General features: G+C 40.5%; 1 protein-coding gene across 1 annotated transcript; it reads right to left on the bottom strand.

Annotated features, from left to right (window-relative positions):
• Nucleotides 1–821: 821 nt before the first annotated feature.
• FRRS1L (ferric chelate reductase 1 like) lies at nucleotides 822–23,519 on the bottom strand. The gene is made up of 5 exons (XM_073332663.1): nucleotides 23,100–23,519; nucleotides 16,654–16,738; nucleotides 16,024–16,162; nucleotides 11,671–11,917; nucleotides 822–11,144 (listed from the first exon to the last, which is right to left on the bottom strand). The coding sequence occupies exons 1-5, from the start codon at nucleotides 23,311–23,313 to the stop codon at nucleotides 10,972–10,974; spliced, it is 858 nt and encodes a 285-aa protein (XP_073188764.1). The 5' UTR covers nucleotides 23,314–23,519; the 3' UTR covers nucleotides 822–10,971.
• Between the last annotated feature and the right edge of the window lie 1,429 nt (nucleotides 23,520–24,948).

The raw sequence follows: 24,948 nt of genomic DNA, 5'->3' as shown, positions 1-24,948 counted from the left end.
ACGCTATGTAGCCTGTATGAGGGGGACAACCCAGCACAAATTCATGGATGTATTTTGTAATCCTATTCCTAAGTATCATTTTACCTGATGTGCCTGGCTCTGAAGTAAGGCTCACTGCTTTGTACGGCACCTTTTAAAAAATAAGTATAATTCACACTCATCTCTGGGCACTTCTGAAAGGCCCAAGGTGATGAGTGTGATCTTTGGCTGCCTCACTGTTTGGATGGCCAGCTCTGACTTACCCTCTTTTCCAGTGCCCTTGTGATGTTCAGAAGTACTACAACCTGGATACTCCAGTAACAGGTTACGAAGGAGGCTCTGTCTAGCACCTGGTGATCAAAGGTGCTGGTGGAGAATGTTGAGCAACTCAGCTCCAAGTCACATCAAATTAGCTCACCTCTTTAGAGCTCTATTCCTTCCAAAATGGCCACATCAGGGTATTCTCTCTTAGCACCACCTCCCTCTGTCTGTTCTTACACAGGAAAGAGGAGCATGGGAATAGGAATTACCTATTCCCTTCAGCAGGAAGGCAATCTCACCGAGAGTCAGTGAATATGAGTAGGAGCATCATGGCTTTGACATCTGGGATTCTCACACATTACTTATCTAGTCCTACAATGTAACACTTCACTGCAATGACGACTCATGGTAGTAAAAGTTAAACACATGACTAAGTGTTTGCAGGACTTGCGCCTTAGAATGGAAGTACTAACTTAATATAAAGATGTCACGTGATAAGGAAAGCTACTATAATTTTAGCTGTAAAGTCTGTGTTTCTTTATAAATGCCATACCACATAATTTCTTACAGTAAAAAGGCATTTATTATAACAGGTTTATAAATATTTGCATATGTTATTGTCAGACAATTAACCAAGTCCACTAGAACATCAACAACACAATTAGTATAAAACAAATATTACAAAGCAATGTTTTAGGGCATGCACTTTTTATAAAATAGTCCTGTTGGTGAAAATAATTTCACTATTTGTTCAGTTTTATCTTTCTGCAAATTCCAATGCATTAACATAAAAGTTTATTTTTAAGAACTTCTGTCCAGGTATTTGACAACCAAACCTCAATGAGCCTATTCCTCCACTCTCACCAAACAAAGTACTCAATGACTTCAAACAGGAGCTGGAAAGGAATGGAGGACTGGGCTCAAGATAGAGAATGAAGAGCATGCTTAATATTAAATACTGTAGGTACACGTTTCATGTGAATATCAATTATTTAGACTAAAATTTCATTTTTAGCACAAACATTGTACAAAATTAAAATTTAATGCTGGCGTAAGTTACATTCTTTACAGTTCATATGGTACTGAACAAACTGGCAAGAGTTAGCATACTTTTTACAGTCTTAATCACACAAAAAGTCTGAAGCAAACCAGACCTCAGAATGCACTAACTAGAAATACTGAGTACAACCAGCCATTTGTCTTAATCTAAACAGAACTGTTGATATTTAATATATGGGAACAAAAATGTCCATCTTTAGTCAAGGCTGGAAACATCTTTAGGGTGTAATCCTGACTCTATTGAAACCAATATGAATTTTGCCCTTGATTTTCTTTCAGTAAACATGGTACTATTTTCAGCTTTGAAAAAAATAGACGGTAGCTGTATTTTTTGTTACTACTTTATCATCAGATGTGAAATCAGAAAAAAAAAATCACTGCTGTATATAATACCACTCACTTTAGTATTGCCATGGTATAGTTGCCGATATAGTTGCTTAAAGAAATTCTCATCATTATCGCTGATAATATAAACTTTGATATTCCTAGATTTTAATGTGGCATCTACATTTCACCTCCAATTCTACTAATTTTATATACAATATTCTCTTATCCCCAAACTTCTTTTTTCCTTCATGGTGGAAAAAAATATATACTACACTATAAATATATAGTATTGGCGGGGAAAAATAGCCCTTGAAAATAAGATAAAAAGGGTTAATGAACCTGTGCTGTAAAGTGGTTTGCTTTATTGTACTCTCCAGAGCATGCTCCCAGTTACTTTTCATTCTAAAACCATCTTACTGGATTCTCTGATTTCTACAAAACCAAAAAGCCTAAAGCAAAATTACTTTATTTAAACATTAACACTGACAGGGAAGTTGCTTTTATTTTTTATTTTTCTAACCTTTGTATAGAAGAGCATTACAATGAAAAGATGCAAAAATATTTGTATTCTTTTCCACAGAATCAAAGACTTATTTATCTATTCATTGAATGTTTCCATTTTCAGAATCTGAAATACCTTGAATTATTGAACTTGAATGATCTAAAGGGTAAAGAGTCTATGTAACTGCCCCTACACATAGTGATTACAGTGCAGTTTTTATCATGAGTAGCCGCTGAAGTCAAATGGGAGTTGCAGTTACTTAGCACTTTTGAAAAATCCGACTAATTTAGGAATGTAAATATGGATTTGGAGTTGTAATTTTAGATTTCAAGTTTAAAAAATTTGGTTACTGTTACTAGTCATCTGCTGCTGGAAATGGTTCTTAAAATATTCTCAACATTGTTATGTGATAAATCCAATGCAAATTTAGCACAGACTTGGCTTTTTAATAAAATTACAATTCATTTGCTTATGTAAAAGGTCTGGCATAGAAACTTTGGGATTGCCATATACCATATCAGGACAATAGATTGAGAATCCTAAAACCAAAGATTCCTAACCAGCTAGTAGAAGTTTTAAGCTAAGCCAAATTTAGCCTTAAAAACTCAGCAGTACCACTTTTAAAGACTTTGTAAGGTCATGTTGAATACATACTGAACACTAAATTAGAAGAATGCTCCCCTTCCCTTACTCTAGTAAAATCGGGGAAGGAACTGTATTTCTGAAGGAGTGTAACATGAACCCAAAATAAATACATTTCATACTATTTATTATGCTGATTTGGTTGATATTTGTAACTCATTTTGCACTTTAAAAGAAAGTAATGTTACTACATTTTCATACTCCTTCTTCACACCTATCATCCACTCATCTTATGTTGGTACTATGCTCTATTATGTGACTCGCAGTCTAGCAGTGGCTCAATTTAGATCTGTTAGACACAAATACAATTATAGCTGATTTTACAAAGGTCTTAGAAGATATCCAAAAACTAATCTATGTAAAAACTGAATTTTGCTTTTGATTTATTTAATTTGTGTGTGTAGATATAAAATATATAACCAACAACACACAGATCTAGAGAAAACAGGTTCAGAAAAACTGGGGTTATCTATACCATATTTGTGTGCAAAATCAGATACTTAAGACCTCTAAATTACACATACAAATAACAGTGAATGCAGAAACAGAGGGCAGGTTTTAAAAATCTGGTACATAATACACAAATATATAATCTTTATTTCCCTTGACTGCCTTCTGCACTGGAAATTTGACATTTTTTTTAAAGCTTCCAGGACCTGTTAGAAGTATTCACACAGAAGATGGGCATATTTTAGTGTTGTATCAGATCCTAATGCAACTCTGATACAACACAGCAGAAATGCCACTAACACAATGAGATTAAATTCGGGTAAATACATGATCTACAATGAAAGCCCTTGAGCACAGATACAGAGCTGAGTTCCATCCTGATACTCAGGCATATAGAGCTGTGTCCCCTGTGAAATGGCCAGTAGCTGATTTGTCAAGATCCTGTACCCAGTGATGTGTTTCCATATCTTAAAGGGCAGATTCAAGGCTTTAGGGTCAAATTCTGGATTTATGTGAATATGTATTTTAGCAAAGAATGTAGTCTTTAGTCTGCATCGGCCTGGAGAGAATCTACATAAAAGTTGAATTTTCTTTAGGATCAGATTCTGCCTCTCTTATACATATTGAGTAGTTTAATTAATGTGAATAAGGGTGACATAATCCAATCTTAAGTAAACACCTCAAACACTTAAGAGAAAGCAGTAAGTATAAGAAATAATTAATCTCCTCCTTATTGTTTAAACAATATCTTATGATTATACTAAATAAATGTTTACCCATTTTATTCTAAAAATACTTACTGATGCTTGCATTCCGCAATGTGTAGCATGTGTGCAGACTGCTTGCACCCACTGTCTATACATTATGAGATCAGGGTCTAAATGAATGTTGTTGATTGTATCCATGCAGAATATATACGTTTATAAGTTTTATTTAGTTAACTTTGTTTCCTCCAGCTGTTCCAGGTTCTAGACAAATTATACAGTGTATGTACAACCATTTCAATAATATTAGGACTCCCACAATGGATCTCCGTGGAAAAAAATTGATACTCCTTTTCTGTAATTTTACAGTGCTATTTGCAGCCAGCTTCTAGGGAAGGAAAAAGCACATGGTTCCTTCTAACACAGTTCTAAGCAGGACCAAGTTTGTTCTATTTGGGGATATTAGCTGGAGGTGACACATGAGAGAGAGAAAATAATGAGTGGTATAAAGATAGTCAGGCAGGAACTCCTACAGAGGGGCAGCAGAAATGCTGTGTATAGCTTTAAGCCAGGTATGATCATAAATCATCAGATCATACCTAGAACTACTTATCTGAAAGTCCAAATGTGTAAGTAGATTAGAATGTTTAGCTAGATCAGGTTTATTTATTTTTTAAGACTTGTAGATCTCCTCTGTGCTAACCCCCTGATGCTTTTGGTTGTTTGTAACCTTTAAGCTGAACCCCCCAAGAAAGCTATTTTGGGTGTTTTATTTTTGGAATTGCTCCTTTAAAATCTAGCAAAAGCCTAAGTTCCAGATGTATTTTTTCCCTTTTGTTTTTAATAAAATTTACCTTATTAAGAACAGGACTGGATTTTTGGTGTCCTACGAGGTTTGTGCATGTTGTTTGATTAGCTGATAGCCTCAGCTAATTTCCTTTGTTTTCTTTCTCAGCTCTTCCCCTTGAGGGTACCCCACAGGGAGGAATTCCCAAGTGCTCCTTCCTGGGTTCAAAGGGTTTTTTTTTTTTTTGCATTTGGGTGGTGGCAGCATTTACCAAGCCAAGAGAAAAGCTGTAACTATGGGAGTTTAATACAAGCCTGGAGTGGTAAGTATTAATTTTTAGAACCCTTGCGGGCCCCCGCCTTCTGCTCTCAAAGTGACAGAGTGGGGATTCCTGTTCACTCCATTTCATAGTGGCAAAACAAGGGGGCATCCAATGATGTTAAAAGACAACATACATTAAAAAAATAGAGCTTTATTTATAATCTTTTAGCCTCTGTCCTGAATATGGGGAGGCATACCTGCACTATCCCTGGAAGAGATCTGAGGAGATGAGAGAGCTCTGAAAGGGACACAGCTTACATTCTGCCTTGCACTCACCAGCTCTGCTGTCTGGTACATTGCTGGGAAGGAGGAAATAGGGGGAGGAGGCACATTTGGCTCACTCCACTTCCCCACAGTCTCTCCACTCACTTGCCTACAATGACTGGGAGCAGCATAAGCAGCACAGGCTGAGGTCCAGCAAGGACTTCAAACCATGATCTGGGTAGCCTTAACATGGAAGCATCTATAATTGCCACGATGAAAGACAGAATAGTGGTCTGAGTCTGATCTGGTATGGCAATCCCAAGGTTTCTATGCTGGACCTTTTACATAAAGAAATGAATTGTAATTTTATTAAGCAGCCAAGTCTATGCTAAATTTGCACTGGATTTATCACATAACAGCTATATTATCTGCTGCATCTAAATTATTCTGGGTTCTGCTGAAAGGTGGTTGCAGATCCTGATTCTTTGCTCAGCCTGAGTGCTTCTTTAACCTGTATCAGTTTGCAATGGTCTCAAAAAGATTAGCTGCTAGCACATCATGTTCCATTCACTCCCCTCATCCCCCCATCATATGGTGGTGATTGTGCAGAGGGTGACATAAATGAATGACAGCTCTGCTACATTTACATCAGCTGGGAACATCCTAAAGATAGGGATAACCATAACAGGGGAGTTAAATGTCTCTTATCCCTTTGTACCACTGGAGTGCAGCAAAGCAAGTGTGTGTGGCGGGGAGGAGTGGGACGGGAAGAGGCAGAGTTTTCCCCAATACAGTTTCTTTCGAGTATGAAAACAGGGTTATTCTCCTTTTGAATTTTGGGTAACTGAATTACCCTCTATTTAAATACTTCATAAAATCAGTAATACTGTTTAGTTTGTAATGTTGTAATTTAGGTTTTAAGACCTTTTCTACTATAAACAAACTATATGAGATTATATGTCTTTATGAAAGTAAAAAGGGAGTCTTCAGCTGTGCCTTCCTTCCCTCTTCTTTTTCTCTCTCTTTCCTATCTCATTCTTTCTTTCTGGGTAAAACAGGCCAAATTATTATATTTATTATTTGTCTTGTGGTAGCATTTAGAGGCCCCCGTGGAGAAGGCAGGTCCCATTGCACCAGGCACTGTACATACATAACAAAAATCTGATTCTTGCTCCAAGGAGCTTACAATCTATGTATAAAATGAGAGGCAACAGGTGAAGACAGACAAAGGGAGCACAAGATAACACTATGATTAACATAATAAGCAGAACTCACAGCTAAAAAAAAAAATTTTTTTATACAGATACATGGTCCCAGGTGGTAACTAATGCCTTTTGTTGGTTATACAGATAATGTTGGAAAAGAACAATCAGGGCCATATTTCCAAAGGCCTCCTAATTGTGTACACGCAAAATTTCCATGCACGTTCCTGTGCCTGCATTTGTGCATGTGTGCCAGGTAACTGTACAATTAATTCACCTCGTACACAAAATGGAAGCCTTTTGAAACTGTTCTTTAATGGCCAATTCATTAGTAATCTCAGTAAGTAGGCTAAGAAATGATTTGGTATGGAGACTAAACTATCCTCTCCCTAGAGATTGACTCTCCTGGTCGGGGTTGATACACATTAGTTAGGCAGGTATGAAGAAGCATGCATTGCTGCATACAGCTTCTGTGGGTAAAGAGGACTTTAGTTTCCAGGGCACCCTCCACAAGCAATAAAAAGCGTAAAGCAAGTTTACAGTACTTCATCATATCAGGGACTAACTACTGCTTTTTAGTATTTAAAACAACAACATATAAGAAACAGTTACGGGGCATGCCCAGTTACTACTAAAGAGGTATTATATTAAGAGTCAAATTTCACTAAAGTCCAGACCTTTCCTCTCTGTTATAGTTAGGCTTGGCAGACTTCAATTTTGTATTATAACTGACTGATAATATTGATGTTTATTTTGAAGTATTTTTTTTCAATTTTCACAGTCGTGCACAATTATAGAGTTAAAGCATTTCCCCCCCATTTTTATTTGATTTAAATTTTCACAGTTTTGGGAAATTATGGGGAGGGAGACAATTATTTAATGGCAGCAGAATTGGAAATTCAAAATGTTAAAACTTTATAACCATTAACACAAATTATCAACATCACCACTTAAAAATATACAAAGTACATATCCTTAAATCAAACTCTAACAAGTGTTCAAGCTGAATTTTGCCTATCTGTAAATTTCAGTTATCATAAATGGAAATATTTTTTGTTGGTTTCTGGGTGTGTGTTGAAATCAATGTTTATTTACATTTACTGATAAAAATCTAATCTTTCCAAACCTAATTACAGCGTTGCTGCAGTTTCACCCTTTTCCTGTCCTCTCCAAATATTAGCAGTCCAATCAACTTTACTTCGTGAAAATTCTGAAACTGGGTTGCTTCTGATGTTTCATTTCCAACCTGGTGCTACTTTAACTACCATGTACCCTATTCTGACTTGGGGGAGAGGGTGGGTGATAGGCTTGCCAGAAGTCTCTGTTATTCGGTAGTAGGAGACACCTTCCATTTAGGAAGCAAGATTGCAGTGATGCTGTAGTGAAAAGGGGACTTTGCTATAGATAATATATTTCCAATATAGAATATATGTTAAGTTCCCAGCCTTGTTTCTCTCCTCGCCTTTATTATCTCTGCTTCTGCTCTGTAGAGATGCTCATGGAGAAAGTCCCATGATCTTGCCAACTTTCTTTCCTATAGGCTTGTTCTTTCTTCCTTCTGCTCTGTTCTTGGCCAAGCAGTTCTACTTTTCCACTATTATCCACTCTTATACCTCTAATCCTCAATGGCTGTTTGTAGCCTTCCACTCTCCTTAAACCCTTTTCCATCCCCCCTTGAACTTTAAATTCTTTGGGGCGGGGATTATGTCTTTTTAATATCAGTAAAGTATGTAAAATTATGGTATAGTAGAATAATAATTAATAGACACAAACTCAAACATCAGTTGAAAAGCTGAAGAGTAGTATAGTTTCTCTCTCTCTCTCTCTTTTTTTTTGGTAGACTTGCTGTATTTTTCTCTATTATTAAGGAAGGCTAAATAGGGCCAGCTAATCACTTTGAGATCCTTGGTGCTATACAAGTGCAAACTGCTACTAATATCTGAACAAAAGGAAAGTACAACCAAAAAAAAAATACATTAATCTCAGGTAAAGGGTGAACCTTTAACTCACAAAAACAGAATCTGAAAGTGAAGGCATACGTTTGCCTTAATGTACGGCATAGGCTCAGCCACCAGCCCTGAAAGCTCTGTAATCTGAAATAGTGTATATTCTCCACGAGCATGACACAAAGGAATACAATAAGTGCAAAGGTTTAGCCTCAGCTCTGAATCTGTTTACTTTTGTCAGGTTGATTAAATCTCTTTGTACCTTAGTGTTATTTTTACTGTCTTTGTATATACTGACCTCAATTTTGATGGCCAGCCAGGAGTCAAGTGGAGGCAGGAGAGCAAAGGTAGGTTTGTGTTATGCTCCAGTAATCTATAGCTGCTGGAACAGCCCCTTGTGGGCTACTGTAAGTGCCTCTAAATTAGAGCAGGCCAGAGACTGCTTTAACTTATGCTGGTAGTAAAACTGGCCATAGGCTGGGAGCTGAACAGGCTCCTTGCTGTAATTTAAGCAGCACATGGGACACACAGCATGCTTTGACCACATTCTTCTCTCCAGTGTTAGAGACTATGGCATAGAGCCAGCTACCCAGATCTATGCCATCAAAGGATTCTGCTACACCAGAAGAATCTCAGCTGTCTGCTTAGAACACATTAAGGCTATGATTTGTTCCCAGAGTTCCACAAAGCAGACCTTATCAGGGACAAGGATCTGACCCACTACAACTATATCACATATTTAATTAGTTGGTTAATCAGGTATAGAGGATTCACTTACTGAAATGCACTAAGATAAAGTCACTATTTATGAAGCACTTTAAAGTGTAAACTTTTCTAATTAATACTCCATTTTTTAAACAAATGTTGCAATTTTAAATATGGACAAAATGCTTGCTAGGGAGGTAAATAACCATTTAAACCGAAAATTTACATACTTTAAGCACACAGTTTCGAGGAATGCAAAGCCTTGAAAAAAATCAACCTTTGAATTTTATACTGTGAGTAATAATGCACAAATTACAAAACTCCAATTATTTTTTTTCTTATTACCTCACCATGCAATAACTAAGATGGAAACATCATCTCTAATAAGACACTCTACAAGTACATAGCGCTAAAGAGTTCTCAAACATGTCAAGCACTGTGTACTCTTGGTACAACAGCCTAATACGTAGTATAACTTAGGGACTGAACCTGCAACCCTAAAGCATGCAGAACTCCCATTTGAGTGGATGGAAGATTTGTGCATGTGTTATCTGCAAGATCAGGTATTTAAAGAGACAGCTGCTTCCCTGCTTAAGGTAATCATAAATTTCCTATCATGTAGACAGTAAAAATGTACAGCAATAACCCAAAACATTTTAGAATAAGTTGTGATCTATTCTTCATTTGATACATTTCTGCCACTCCCATTTACAATAATACTTAACTATTTTCTTTCCCTTTTTGTAATACTTTGAAGGATAGAAAATTCAAATCTATTTTCATGGTTGAATTGTCTTTTTCCTCATTGGATAAATATGACTTTACCTATGATTCTGATGGAACTGAAATTAAGGCTCTTTTTATTTATTCCCATATTTTCATATTAGTACCATAGATCATGTTTGCATTGCTCTGGGAACAATGAGCTGCTGCTCCTGCTCATCTTTAACATGAATGGAATTTAGGGCAGATAGCAAGGTGAGAACAGACACGTTAGGGTTACTGCAAAACAGCTGTTTAAAAGACGTTTACATCTAAATAACATTTTTTCATAAAAAAAGAAACTTACTTTGCCTACTAGAAGATGTCTTATGGCTTGAAGGGGCTTCTATAGTCTATATACTTTTAGGCATTTTTCTGTATCATGAAGAATTTATATCAGCATTAATGTTCTTTTTTCTTGTTTATACAGCATCATCTCTCATTAATAAAAAGCTTAGCTATGTCTTCTTAAGTATGGCTGTGTCTAAGAATTATTTTTATAGTACAGACAATTATTAGAATTCTGCAATGGAAAGTTTAACTTTGCTTGTACTGGGAATGTGAAGCATTTTCTGGTTTTGGAAAGCACCAGAACCATTTAGACCTGTGAGTTGCTTTTGTCAAATTCAAAGTATTTTGGCAGGTGAAAGCCCATTATCACAAAGCAGTCCTTATTAAACAGCGGTGCTGGGACAATACCCTGACTTTGAGTTCAGAAACTGCACTTACAGGTGTGCTATCTGCACCACAAGTATTTAACAGACAATATTTCCCCAACGTTTAGTTCTTGAACTGAAGGAAATTGTGTATTAAATAATTTGATTCTATATGTCCATTACTAAATTCCCCCCAACATACACACACACATTTTACAAAAGTATTTTTCATTAAACAACTAGTAGTTACACTGGAAGCGGTTTGTTACTTGCTCCTTGATTACTCTTAATTATTTGGCACACCATTACTGCTCAAAGGAGAGGTTATTTCCTTGCTGAGAAGATGAAATTGTCAACAAAGCAGCTAGACGATCATGTGATATGAATTCCAACAGAAAATTCATCCATCCTGAGGAACTCTCACTAACAAATTCTCACTATCTTCCATACATATCCAGCTGTGATCATGGGGTTCCCATCAATAAATAAAAGGTCAGTGCAACAATAAGAAGCAAACAGAATGGAGAAGAAAAGGTCTGATAGGCAGCTGATGGCATAAAAATGTCTTCATACTTGTAAATACTGACAACACGCTCTGATACAGGCGGTGAGTCTATGTCATGCCGAGTTATAGAACCTTTAATAGACAAAGGATAGAAAAAGAGATGAGCATAGCATGTGAATTAAACTACTTCTGATTTTTCTTTCTTTTCCACTAGATAACCTCACCTCCTCTTATTGCTATTTACTATACCAAAAGGAGGATTTTCATAAGTTTAAAATGGTGTTTCTAGCCAAATAGGAAATCTTCACAAAAACACAGCATTACATCAACAGTTAACATAGTGCCAGAAGGTAAAACTCTGAATAAATCATAGGAAACCTGAACAACAAACTATGAACAATATCCTTCAGAAGAATCATAAACTGGTCATTTTGAAGCATATACAATCAATTTTAGCTTTTGGGAGTAGAGATAATCAAAAAGAGTAGGTAAGGAATTTTTATATGACTTAACTTGACAGTGCCCCCTTAATTTACATATATACACACACTGCTATTGTAAACAGAAATCGGAAAATCTTCTGCAAACTATTTTAATTCCTTTTACAATGATGAAATAGATTGAAGAACGCAGTCATAGCTGCATACCATCAACTTACCCTGAATTGCTGGACCCCAAGCAAACAAATAGTACCAGCTCAAGTGAAGATCTACAATAGTTTCATCTCTGGGAACATACACAGGACGTTTAAATCGACAAGTCACACGGTTGTTTTCAAAAATTCCTTCTTCATCTCTAGCTGGATTTCTCTGGATCTCTTTAGCCCACTGACCAACATTATAAAAGTGCTGTATTCGGACCCTTCCATTATCATCGTGAACACAAGCCATGACGTCATCTCCACCCTACATGGTAGGAAAGAAATGAGTCAGAGTTCTACCTTTTGAAAGTTTTACTTTTAGCAAGAAAACTCAACAAGTAATAATTTTTTTCCATATCCATAAAAGTATTCACATTACATAATTTTCACTATGAAAGCTGACATACTAAAAGCTCTAGTTCCCCCTTTCATTGTACAAATCCCTGGATACTTCCACCTGCAGATTGTGCAGAAAAAAGTCAATGGTAATATTTATTTTTTCTATCTGTTTATGGGTATGCAAGCCACTTTTTGATTTTCACCACGATGTATACCAAATTCCAGTAGGATGGCAACTCCCTGACATAATTTAAGTAACAAGAAAGAAAAAGTAACATTTTTTTATTGTTCAAAATATGTGAACTTCCTGGATATTGTACCACAACAAAAACAGAAGAAGAACAGAACTTTTGGGGTGCAAAGTTCATTACATTAAATGCTATATAATCTAATCAACAGTAGGAAACAAATCTAAAATATCTGAAGGATTAATTGCGTAACTGCAAGGAATCTACTTTAATTCAATAGTGTTTTTCCTAATTCCTTCCCTTAATATATATCACCCAAGTGCAAAGTAGGAATTCAGTTAAACAAGTTGAATACTATAAAATACTAACAGAACTAACCAACGGCAAATTTGCTTCCGCACATATTGTAGGCAGTGACACAGAAACACAATCTGAGAAACAAACAAGTGGATGAAAAAAAAGTATGATGACAATTACTTGTGTAGGCTATTCATAGAAGTACTGTATTCCTAAAACAATTATTCAAAAACACTATTGACACAGCAAAGATACTTAACCGTTCAGGGCACAATATTACTTACAAAAGTATAGCCTTCTAGAAGCATTAATATCAGGAATAAATCTTAAAGTTTTGTAGGTTGTTGGCAACTAAAGATTGGGTTACTGCCAGTGGCGTAGATGTTAGTACTGGGTAACAACATACCCCACAGCCATAGTACTAATGTCATCAATGTGTCACATTGAAGGAGGCAATAGTGATTGCTGACTTTATCCTAAGTAAGTCTGTTCTTTTATGCATGTTGCAAAAGATTCATAACTGTCTTTGCTCACCTAATCCTGGTTGCACAAACTGCTTTTGGGGAACAAAATGGATGGGGACAAAGTAAGGGGTGGCACATTAATTTAGCTGCCACTGCTGTGTAGATTCTTACAAAACTGCTGAAAAATGGAAGAACTAGGTAAGACATGGATTTGAAAAGCTCCAGGTGCTCGGTATTAATGTGGGAGAGGTGATGACTGCTACAGTTGAGGTTATATAAGGGCTTTCATTCTAACCTCCTGTTTTCAAAAACTTTCACCTCAGGCTTAATTTGTGTTTAAAGGTTTAATTTATTTTTTTATAAGTTTGAGCAAAAATTCTTCACCTCTAAGGACAAGGAGATTAAAAAAAAAAAAAAACCAGCACCTTTAACATTAAAAAACCAAACACAAAACAAAGTTAAAATGTTTTGAACTGTTCTGTAGTCAAAATTGCCATGTAGCTCCCTAACACATCAACCCAATCAATTTTTAAAAAACAAGGATTTTTAATTATTTTCCTTGCCTAGTTGTTCTTGCCATGTCATCCTTATCTGGGATCTTTCTACTAGTTCTCCTTTACATGCCACATTGAATTTAAACTTCCTAGGTCTTCGTTGGTAAGGTTCTGCAGAACTCCACCCTGCCCTACATCTTGGGTTTTTTTTCCTATCAGGTTCCCCCACCCCATAACTCCGCCAGTGATGCCAGACATGATGCCCTATTCAGTTCCTTCTTCTCCACTCATCTCTGTGCATTTTTTCTACAGTGCCCCCTTTGTATGGAATGACCTCAGTTCACCATGAACAACCACTTTCTCCTAATTGAAATCCCTCCTTAAAACTGACTTCTTGCATTATGCCCACAAAAAGTTAATTCATAATAATTATAGGTCAAACAAACAAACAAACAAAGCCTTACTAATTACCCCTACCTCTGGAGTTCTCAGTGGGTCCCACTTCTCAGTCTTTTAGACTGTAAATGCTTCAAGACATGGATTGTCCTTATTTCTGAGCATATTACAGTGACAAGCACATTGTTGGCACTGAATAAATAGGGGCCAGACTCTGACACCTTTGCTCACAAAGGGTGGCAACACATTCCACGAGTGTCCCATCCACTTCAACTGGACGAATAGTAGAGTAATGTACCATTCAGCATGAGCAAGTGTATCAGAATATGGTTCCGAGTCAACAAATAAAAATAATAAAATCTGAACCTAAATTAACAGAAAAGGAGTACAAATCTTAACAGGAGAGAGAGCACAAAAATGGAACAAGCATTATGCTATTCAAGACCAAGAAAGAATACTAAAAGCTGCACAGGGCAATGAAGAAATAATCCATCAAAGAATCAAGATGCTTTTCTTCCCTGAACTGTGTCAGGCTGCTCAGGCCAGAAACAGGGACTTGAGTCCACCAAGGCAGAATTTTGTTTATGAGGAGCTTTTGCCAAAAAGCTCAGAGTCATTTACATTAACAAACCCTACATATTCTAGGACACTTGTTTGGCTGGAAAATTACTGGGAAAATAGATTAAATTAACAGATACAACAAGCAATAAAGACTGAAATGACAAATGGCATTGTAGCCTGATTAAGTGACACACAGCATCTCATACATAGCAGGTTTGAAAACCAAATCATTCACTTTAAAATTATGATTGTGCAGGGGTGCCATCTACTGGATATATGATAAGGCTGCATGTTACCACTGTTAATCTGATATAGAGTAGGGGCCAGATTTTTCAAGGTGCAGACAGGTGCTTGGGAGAGTTAAGTGCCTAGGTGCTTTTGAAAATCCCACTAAGTGCTTATCTGTATCTTGAGGCTCTTAAATACCTTTAAAAATGTGTCCCTACAACTATTTCTTAAGACTACATGACGCATATCTTTTATTTCCAACATAATACCATTTACATGGGTAGGATGGTAATGCATCCCTCCTCACATTTTCTTTGTGCTCCTCATTTTGGACCTGAGCCAAAGTCAGCAGCTGATACCAGTGGGAGTCTTTCTATTGCTTCAGGGGGCTCTGATTAAGGATCATTAAACACTCTCCCATTTTCCAGTGTATAGAATCCACATGCAACTTTATAACTCCACTTGCTCTCTGACTAGGGATGTATTACATAAACACTATTTTCAGTTGCAGATAGGTATGTTTCAATATGCAATCAATTATAGATAGCATTATAAGCTGTGTTCTAATCTTAAATACATTAATGAGAATCACTATTTATATAACAGAATTACAGTCCTCAATTCTTGCTTTCCTCATAAAACCCCAATAAAAACAATGCTTCTGAAATATAAAAATCACAGGAACAAGAATAAATATGAGGCAACCTTGTTCAAAAACTTTTTTAAAAAGCAAAGAAGCCTATTTCAATTTGTTCATTTTATATAGCATATATATTTAAATTAGCAATAATAATTTTCTCTCTAAATTCACCTGGCTTTTCTGGGAATGTGGGGTGTTGGTGGAAAAAAGAGGCAGTGGGCATCCCCTTGAGAGTGTAATGGTTAAGTCCAGATTTATACAGTGGAAAAATAATTGACTTATTCAAGAAAACTTTACACTTCACTAATTTCTGATGTATACTTTGCTCCATTAAACACTGGTCAGAACACTTAGAAGACAAATTTGTTATTCTTGAATTTTTTTTTAGAATTAAATGGTGCAAAGTCATTAACAGTCTTGCGTTCAAAAGCAGAAGCCAGAGATCACCGTAGACTTTCATTCTCAAGAGAGGTGTCCAGTGCCTAGGGAACTTGACCAGGCATCAGCAACCCTGGGTTCTATTTCCTGATCTGCTTCCCAATCTGTAAAACTGGGGTTAATAATACTCACCCCTCCTTTGTAAAGTGCCCTGCGAACTAGAGATGAAAAGCACTATGCAAACATTAGATATTATTTCTCATTAGAAGTGTATCTTTCTCTGCACCTGCCACATATTTTTCAAATCCAATATAAACTGTGCCTATTCTAATACATAAACGCTTATATACTTGTTAACATGAAACGTTAAATTTTGTTGGTCTCACCATTTTCTTGTCTGAGGAAAATCCTACTGCCACCCAGCCATCAGTGTCAGCACTCAACTCGAACTCTACATCAGCTCCTATTCTACGATAACTGAGAAAATAGTCACAAGTCTCTGCATTACATCCAGGTTTACCATACCTGGATGAAATAGGAAAACAGAACATGTATCTTTTTCTACCACGCAAAATATGAACAGCTTTTTTGTTCTAGCTTATCTGTGTTTCTACATCGAAATCTTGAAGACAGCATGATTTGTTGCTGTTAATGGTGGTGGACACATAAATAAAATTTTCAGATATTGGTAGAACGTATCATTTCTATACTATATTGTATTTTATATATAAAACAATAAATTACAGTGTTAAAAATAATTATCCCTTTATGGTAGGACTGGGTCATGTTGGCTCATTATGGTGAGCACTTATTCAGAGGTGTGGTCCATTGATCTCACTGGGACTATTTACGTAAGTGCTCATCAGGTGTTGAACAACATAGTCCCTGATCATGGTGAATATCTGCAGACAACAAACATTTAGTAAAATGAATGTGGGACATTTACTAGTGTCCCTAGTGAAGTCAAGTAACGGTTTATAAACTGAAAGATATCTACATTTTTATTCTACACCAACCTAAAGCATCCCTTGGTTTTTCCACAATCATCCACTCTAATTTTTGCAAATGGATCCACAGGAGGAGCAGTAGGGAAAGGGTAACCTGTATAATCAGAATAAACCGCCATTAGATAATGAATGCGGAGTAATACATCAAAATATTGCCACTGTTATTATTTATCTATATTAGAATAGTATCTAAGAGGCCCCAACCAAGATTAGGCCTTCACTGTGCTAGGCACTGTACATAACCTTAGTAAGAGAGAGAGTCCCTGCCCTGAAGAGCTCACAATCTAACTAGACAAAACATGCAAAGAGTAGATAAGAGAAAGTATTATTGGGTTGGATTATCTTGTATGCAAAATGCATTTTGAGGGATGGGGGTGTAGTGGATCCAGAGGCCACTACACCTGATTCTCTGCTGGCAGAAGGTCTTTCCACAAGTCAGCTAGGAATCAGGGATCTGCAATCAGCTCCTTCCTAGTCCCTCCTCCACTGCACTTGAGCTTTGTATCCAGTAGAGAACTGAGTCCGTTATCTCCATTTTAAAGATAGGGCACTGAGGCTATGACGTCTGGTCAGAAAGGGTTAAGCAGCTCGCAGGCTAAATGACCCAGATTCAACCTTTAGAGACATGTTAGATAAATGGTAATTCGGGCCATTCCATGTTAGATAGGCAAGAACTTTGAAATGTAAACCTGTATTGTTAGAGAATTAGAGGTAATAATAATTGTACGTGTTTAGTTATATCTTGTTAGATGTTAACCGTGTAAACAGACAGTTCCCGTATATTACGATAGCTATTCATTCAGAGATCAAAAGGGACTATTAACATTTAGATGAAATGTGAGTGTGATAATGTCACTGTCTACATGTCTCTTTAAAGTCTGTGTTGAACTGCTTCATGGATAAATTACCTTATGTTAATCCACGTAGTTAATCACCAGTAATGTTTGAGAAACAGAAGGTTACATCAAAAGCCTGTTCTTCATCCAAGCCCAGGAACTGTATAAAGTACTCTTGGGATCTGATCCTTTCCTCTCAGATCTGCTTGAGCTTTATTTTGGCAGAAGTTTGAGTCATAAGACTGATATCTCCAGTCGCATCTGGATCACCCGGGGTATGAAACATTGGACTGAAATTATGGACTAATTCTAAGAACTCTTTGCAACTAGAAAGCTCATCATCTTTACTATGAAACTGATCTCAGAACTGTACTCATAAGAATTGGCTGTAAGTGTATATTTGGATAAGATCTGGAATATTCATTAATTTGGGAGATATGTCCAATCCTTTGGGATTAGTAGAACTTTCATATTTGACTTGGCTGTCTTGGAGGGAGCCCAAAGGCTGGGTTGCTATGTTTGGCTTCCGTGTAACCAGTAAGATTATTCTAGAAGCTGTTTTATCTGGTGAATCTAAAAATTGGACTATCCACCAGCTTTGGGGGTTGTCTGCCCCATTCTTTCCAGTTTGCACTGATTTAAGTAATCTCAGCGTGCCCCCCTCCCACACCCCCGGGACCCTCATCACAGAGGACTGGATTTTCAAAAGTATCTGAAGACACCTAACTCCTATGAACTTTCAATGGGCATTAGTCATCTAACTCTCTTAGGCACTTTCAAAAATCCCACTAAGAGAGAATAAGTGATTTCCTTAGGCAGTCTGTGGCAGAACTACGCAGTGAGCACAGGTTTCCTGAGTCTCTGTCCAGAAAATGAATCTTAAAAGTTAAAAGCTGTTAAACCAACATAGTTTCAGTTAACCAACACAGATATGTACAGGGCCTTTTTGATTAATTCTGCATTAAGAATTAAAAAGAATTTTATATTAAATCAAAAGGTAAAAGACAGGTTAAAGATAAAATACACTACATAAATCGGAACACAAAACAACCAGATAACGAAAAAGTCAGGGCTTCAAAATCAGTATGCACTTGCCCATTTGGCACCAGTACACTTTGTGGAATGAGGCTGTGTCATAAATATAAAGGGAAGGGTAACCACCTTTCTGTATATAGTGCTATAAAATCCCTCCTGGCCAGAGGCAAAACCCTTTCATCTGTAAAGGGTTAAGAAGCTAAGGTAACCTAGCTGGCACCTGACCCAAATGACCAATGAGAGGACAAGATACTTTCAAATCTGGAGGGGGGTGGGGGAACAAAGGGTTTGTCTGTCTGTGTGATGCTTTTGCCGGGAACAGATCAGGAAGGCAGCCTCAGAACTTCTGTTAAGTTAGTAAGTAATCTAGCTAGAAATGCGTTAGATTTCCTTTTGTTTAATGGCTGGTAAAATAAGCTGTGCTGGATGGAATGTATATTCCTGTTTTTGTGTCTTTTTGTAATTTAAGGTTTTGCCTAGAGGGATTCTCTATGTTTTGAATCTGATTACCCTGTAAGGTATTTACCATCCTGATTTTACAGAGATGATTCTTTTACCTTTCCTTTAATTAAAATTCTTCTTTTAAGAACCTGATTGATTTTTCATTGGTCTTAAGATCCAAGGGTTTGGGTCTGTGTTCACCTGTACAAATTGGTGAGGATTCTTATCAAGCCTTCCCCAGGAAAGGGGGTGTAGGTCTTGGGGGGATATTTTGGGGGAAGACATCTCCAAGTGGGCTCTTTCCCTGTTCTTCGTTTAAAACGCTTGATGGTGGCAGCATAGGGTTCAAGGACAAGGCAAAGTTTGTACCTTGGGAAAGTTTTTAACCTAAGCTGGTAAGGATAAGCTTAGGGGGTCTTGCATGCGGGTCCCCACATCTGTATCCTAGAGTTCAGAGTGGGGAAGGAAGCGTGACAGGCTGAGTGAACATCGTTTTTGAAACCTTACATTTTGAATTTCCTGATCTTTCTGGGTTCAGGTTTTCAGCCTTTATGTTGGTATTTGAATTTGATATTCTTTTCTTCAACTGACAGGAAAAGAAAGAACTAGCTGTGGCACTAAGAAGTTTTGCAGCTGCGTTTTCACTTCCTCAGGAGTTTTAAGCTGCACCACTCAACAGAAACACAACTATCGTTATCACACTATTGGAGCTGTGCACTATTGCACCACTCCATAGCGCATACTGCAGTCAGCAATATAACTGAAAGCTTTTACTGCAGGCAAACAAAGGAAAGTTTTCACTGCCTAAAACCTCGTTATTTAACCCCTTCCCTTCCTCTATCTTTTCAAGCAGCTATTTTTCAAAGCTGTTCAGCCACACATGAAGTTTGAAGCTTTAAAGTTCAGCCCCATTTATTTATTTTAAAATGTATAAAATATGCTCAATACATATCTAGGCACATATATGATATTTAACATAACACGTGGCTTTTTAAAAGTTAAAAAAAATCAGACTTCTTCACCGCATATGAAATTATACACCAGCACAGCCACTCCCCTCCCTGCTCAGGCAAAAGCCTGAGAATACAAGATGAGCCTTGCACTGTGGCCCAAAGATCAACTACTCATATTCTACCCAACCAGCAAGGGAAGTTAATTCCTAAACTGATAGTCCTTCAATAGAATGTCCTTCCTCAAACTCCATGGGTTTAAATCTTCGGGATTGTTAATAGCTCTACCCACGTCACTGGCTGATCTCAGCTAATATATGGAATCTGTGGAATCCTGGAAGAGGAAGCCCTCCAGGCAAACAGACAATTGCCCCAAATCACCTATTGGGATTTCTCAGAGAGGAAAGAAAGAACTACTCAAGTGCAACACTGTCTAAGCTAGCTATGGTCTGCAAACAAGTCAGCGAAAATCTTGTCACAAATGAATGGAGAGCTTCAGACTGATCTAAAAATCAGTGAGAATACTTTCCATTGCTAAGAGATCAGTGTGACGAGTACAGCTTTCATACCAAATCCAGGCCTAAAGCCAGACTGAAAGAATGAGATGAGAGAAATGAGAAGTGTCTGCGGTTTCCAAATTGTCTTGCCACAATTTTTGTCAATAATCTTTCCTCAAAAGGTAAGATTAGGAACAGGGCAATTACTGGTAAGATTGCTATGGTAAAATGATGGCTTCTTAAACAAAACCCTAACAACTGTTCATGTGAGGGATGCTGGTAATCAGCGCTCCTCTAAGGAGTCACTAGCAGTATCAATGGATAATGGACATAATACTGCCCTACTTCATTTTACTAGCCAAGAAAGTAAAGGCTCCAAATCACAGATGGTAGCTAGAAACTCTGTGACTGAAACTGTCCAGGACTGTGCCAGAAAAGATGATATATCTATCCCCTCCAGAAATGGTTTTGCCACCACAAAAGCAGCCAATTTTTTATCTAAATCACATCGATCTTGTCAGCACAACAACTGGAAAACTTCTGATGGCAAGAAAGAACTGATTCTTGTATCTGAGTGGAGGCAACCAGGCATGATCAACCCATCACACACCTGGAAAAGCTCTGACAAATGGATTTCACAGACAGGGAAAAACTTTCTTCACCATCACCACTTAAAACAATACTGCAATCAATGTGACTGCATGATTTTTGCCACGGACATTAGTCTCTATCCTATATGCCTCATCTGTCACAGGTCATCTTTATACCAAGGTAACCTGTGAAAAGAGAATGCTTGGCTGCCATTGCATAGATGGTTGAGGACAGAAGACAGACTGCACCTCAGAACCAACAATAAAATAAGCTACAGATAGCAGGATATTCTGCTAAGAGAAATGTGAAACCTAACTGGGTCTTCCAGTCTCTGCATGAGGTCCAGTGCAAGGGTCTCCTGCCCAGTGGGAGTATACATGAGCCCTGATCTGCAAGTGGTGGTAATAGAGACTTGGCACATTTAGCCTGAAAGGCTGTGTACCCATGAGGAGAACACTTGAGCATTCTCTAGGAGAGACAAGGTTGTATTCCCTGCGAAAGCACAGAGCGCAGCGTTAGGCATCTCTGTGACCCCAGCACTGTCGCAGTGCCTGATTCCAAGTTCTTGCTCCAAAGCCTGGAGACACCAATAATGGTTATTGTAAACTGAGACTGGTGGTAGAGCTCTCAGCACCCCAGCCAAAAGGAAGGGCAGCTAGGAGGGGTGCCCACGCCAGGGAGAGGAGGGGGAGCTATGCTCATTTTGCCAGTCCTTTTTCCCATGATGAAGAGCATTTGATTGTCAATAGCAAATATGTCTGACACCCAAAACACAGCTCCGACCCACAGAAGGGCAGATTTCTCTCTCCCTCTCTTCGTTTGCGACGAGCCTCAATCTACTGCGACCCCTGCACCAGGCCTCGCCTCCGACACTCCCCTTTCGGCCCCCGCCCCAGGAGCCACGGGCCGTGCACGACGGGAGCTGACGGGCGTGGGGCTGGCTCCAAACGTGCCCCAGAAAGTGCCGCCCCACAGCAGCAGCTCGGAGGCCCCCGCCCGGCCACAGCAGGGAACGGACGCCGCCGAGTTACTAGCCAACGTGCTGAAACGACAACACGGGGCCAGGCGGCTCCACGGCACAGACAGGAGGGCAGCAGGGCGACGGGGAGGGAGACCCGGCCAGGAGCGGGGCCGAGAAGGGAGCAGCCCATCCACCCCCCCACGGACCCTCCACCAGCCTTGTGCAGCTTCCCACTGCCGATGCATCCAGCTCCCTCCATTCCCCCCCAGTGTCCCAATGCATCCAGCTCCAGTCTCCCCCTCATTCCGATGCACGCTTCATCTTCCCCCGGGCATAGACTCATAGAATATCAGGGTTGGAAGGGACCTCAGGAGGTCATCTAGTCCAACCCCCTGCTCAAAGCAGGACCAATCCCCAATTTTTGCCCCAGATCCCTAAATGGCCCCCTCAAGAATTGAACTCACAACCCTGGGTTTAGCAGGCCAATGCTCAAACCACTGAGCTATCCCTCCCCCTCCCATCCAGCTCCTTCTCTCCCTCCCCTCGGATGCATGCTCCACATATTTCCCCCTCCAGTGCATTTAGCTCCATTATTCCCCTCCGTCCTGTATATTCCTCACCCTCCCCCGTTCATCCAGCTCCATTCTCCAGCTCCCCTTGGTGCATCCCCCCCAGTGTCTCAGGGCATCCAGCTCCATTCTCCCTTCCCACCCCGCATCAGTGCATTTCAGCTCCAGTCTCCCCCTCATTCCTGCATGTTTCATCCTCCCCGGTGCATCCAGCTCCTCCTCTCCCTCCCCTTGGGTGCATGCTCCATCCCCGCCCCCGTGTCCCAGTGCATTATTCCCCTCCCTCCTGTATATGCTTCTCCCCCGGCACCCCTCCGTGCATCCAGCTCCACTCTCCCGCTCCCCTCGGTGCATTTCAGCTCCACTCTCCCCTTCATTCCTGCATGCTTCACACACACACACACACCCGTGCATCCAGCTCCTCTCCCTGCCCTCGCTGCATGCTTCCTCCTCCCAGCTCAATTCGCCCCCCCCTTCCCCCGCGGCCTCGGGGCACCTCACCGGGCCGGGGGTTGCAGCTTCCTCCTCCTACCCCAACAGGAGGCTCCCCACCCCGCGCCCCCCGGCCCCCTCACCCTCCTCGGAGAGGTAGCGCAGGTCGTAGAACTCGCTGGCGAAGGTGCCGTAGGAGGAGTCGTGCTGCTGCCGCTGCGGCTCCTCCCGGGCCCCCCGCTCCCCGTCCCCGCGGCCCCCTCCCCGCGCCCCGCCGCTCTCGTCGGCCGGGCTGGCGGAGGAGGCTGCGGGGCCGGCGAGCAGCAGCAGCCAAGCGCCCCAGCGCAGCGGAGACATGGCGGCCCCGCAGCCGGGAGAGGCGCAGAGCGAGGCGTGCGGCGGCGCCCTCCTCCGCCTCCTGCCGCTCGCGGCGTCCTGCGAGGGGAGGGGCAGCGGGCTCCTGGAGCCCGTGCGCCCCCCAGCTGGAAGGGGGGGGCTCCCCGGCCGCCCTCCCGCAGTGACCTGTGCATAGAGCGCCCCTGGCAGCGAGTGGTTGATGGGAAGGGCGGAGCCTGCGATTGAGCGCCCCCCCGCCCCCCCCCCCAGTAGAGAGGCCGATCCGGAAACCGGAGACGAGGGGAACAACCCCACCGGCTTCCAGCAGGCGGGATGGGCTCTGGGTTCATGCAGACCGGCGGGCGGGGAAGCGCGCTCTGCTCCGAAGTAGGGAAAGGTTTGGAGTGAAGGGAACTTCTCACTCCCCAGTAAATCACTGCGGTTACTCCCTGGGGCACTGAAATGACTCAGGGCGCGAGGAGAAAGAGGCATCGGGGGTCGGGGCGGCGCTGGCCTGGAGCCAACGGAGGCGGCCGCGGCAGGTGCCACAGACTGGGAGCAGGGAGAGGCACCAGGACCCAGAGTGAAGAAAATTGTGTCTGCTGCTGGTGCAATGCATTCTCTCTCCTCTAGCTGCACAGAGATGGTGGAGTGCTGTGCTGGAGGGGAAGGAGGGCGCAAGAGACCTAACAGGCAGCCAAGAGCAAGGGTGCGAGGCAATAACAGAAAGCAGCAGGAGCTGCAGGGAGAGAGGAGGAGGAGGCTCTTATCTACCTCTCTAGCACTCCCAGGAGCCTGGACTTATTAACCCCAACTTCTCAGGGAGCTTCCTGTTTCCGTGAACCCAGTTGAGGAGAACAGGCAGTTAACTGAAGTAGTAGGAACCAGTTAGACCCTTAAGACGCTGATAGCTTCCCTCACTCAGGCCTTGCTACCAGCCTGCTTATTTGTCCCCTTCAGCTGAGTGTTGAGAGCCACTATAGCTGGCACAGAACAGCAATCATTAGTGAAAGAAGAAAGCGCCCCTCTGGGGCAGCGTTCAGAAAAAGAAAGAAAGGCTTCCTTTGGTATCTAAGCAGGAAGGAGCTCTCCTGCAATATATAGACACAAATGTTCACGATGAGCCTTCCGGCCCCACTCAGGATGTGAGCAGTGAGGAGATGCCTGATCTTCCAGTTAGTCAGAGTGCCGGTGACCTGGCAGCTACTGCAACATCCATGTCTCCATCTCAAATGGATGTAACCACACACATTCCTAAAGAAAAGTGTAGATCAGAGAAGAGTGTGGAGGAGGCACAAGAAACAGCTGCTGCAGGGTTTAGTTCCTTAAGTCTAGATTACCCAGGACTGTGGACCCACTTGAGCAGTAGCCTGACTTGCTTGTACTGCATGGGCCACAGCAAGTGAAAAACTTCATCTTCCCCAAAGATAAGGAAAATAGAAGTTTCCATCCAACACATTACTGGCATGAAATCCCAAAGGTGCCAAAGTGGAGAGGCCATGGCTTATGTACTCAAAAGCCCAGAATGCTGCATACTGGTTTTGTTGCAAACTCTTCCAGTCTAATGTTCTAGCCACATTGGGTTCTACAGGAACAAAGGACTGAAAAAATCTAGCAAGAAATCTGGCATGCCACAAGAAGGCAGCAAATCACCAG

This window comes from Lepidochelys kempii, chromosome 2, assembly GCF_965140265.1.
Source record: "Lepidochelys kempii isolate rLepKem1 chromosome 2, rLepKem1.hap2, whole genome shotgun sequence".
In the NCBI taxonomy this organism is placed as follows: Eukaryota; Metazoa; Chordata; order Testudines; family Cheloniidae; genus Lepidochelys; species Lepidochelys kempii.
This window is presented reverse-complemented; position numbering and strand designations above follow the sequence as displayed.

Coding starts and splice junctions, on each gene's coding strand:
- FRRS1L (XM_073332663.1), bottom strand. CDS start 23,313: ATGTCTCCGCTGCGCTGGGGCGCTTGGCTGCTGCTGCTCGCCGGCCCC. Junction 11,918..16,023: donor TTTCCTCAGACAAGAAAATG/GTGAGACCAACA, acceptor CCTACCATGTAG/GGTGGAGATGACGTCATGGC. Junction 11,145..11,670: donor TTGGGGTCCAGCAATTCAGG/GTAAGTTGATGG, acceptor TGTCTATTAAAG/GTTCTATAACTCGGCATGAC.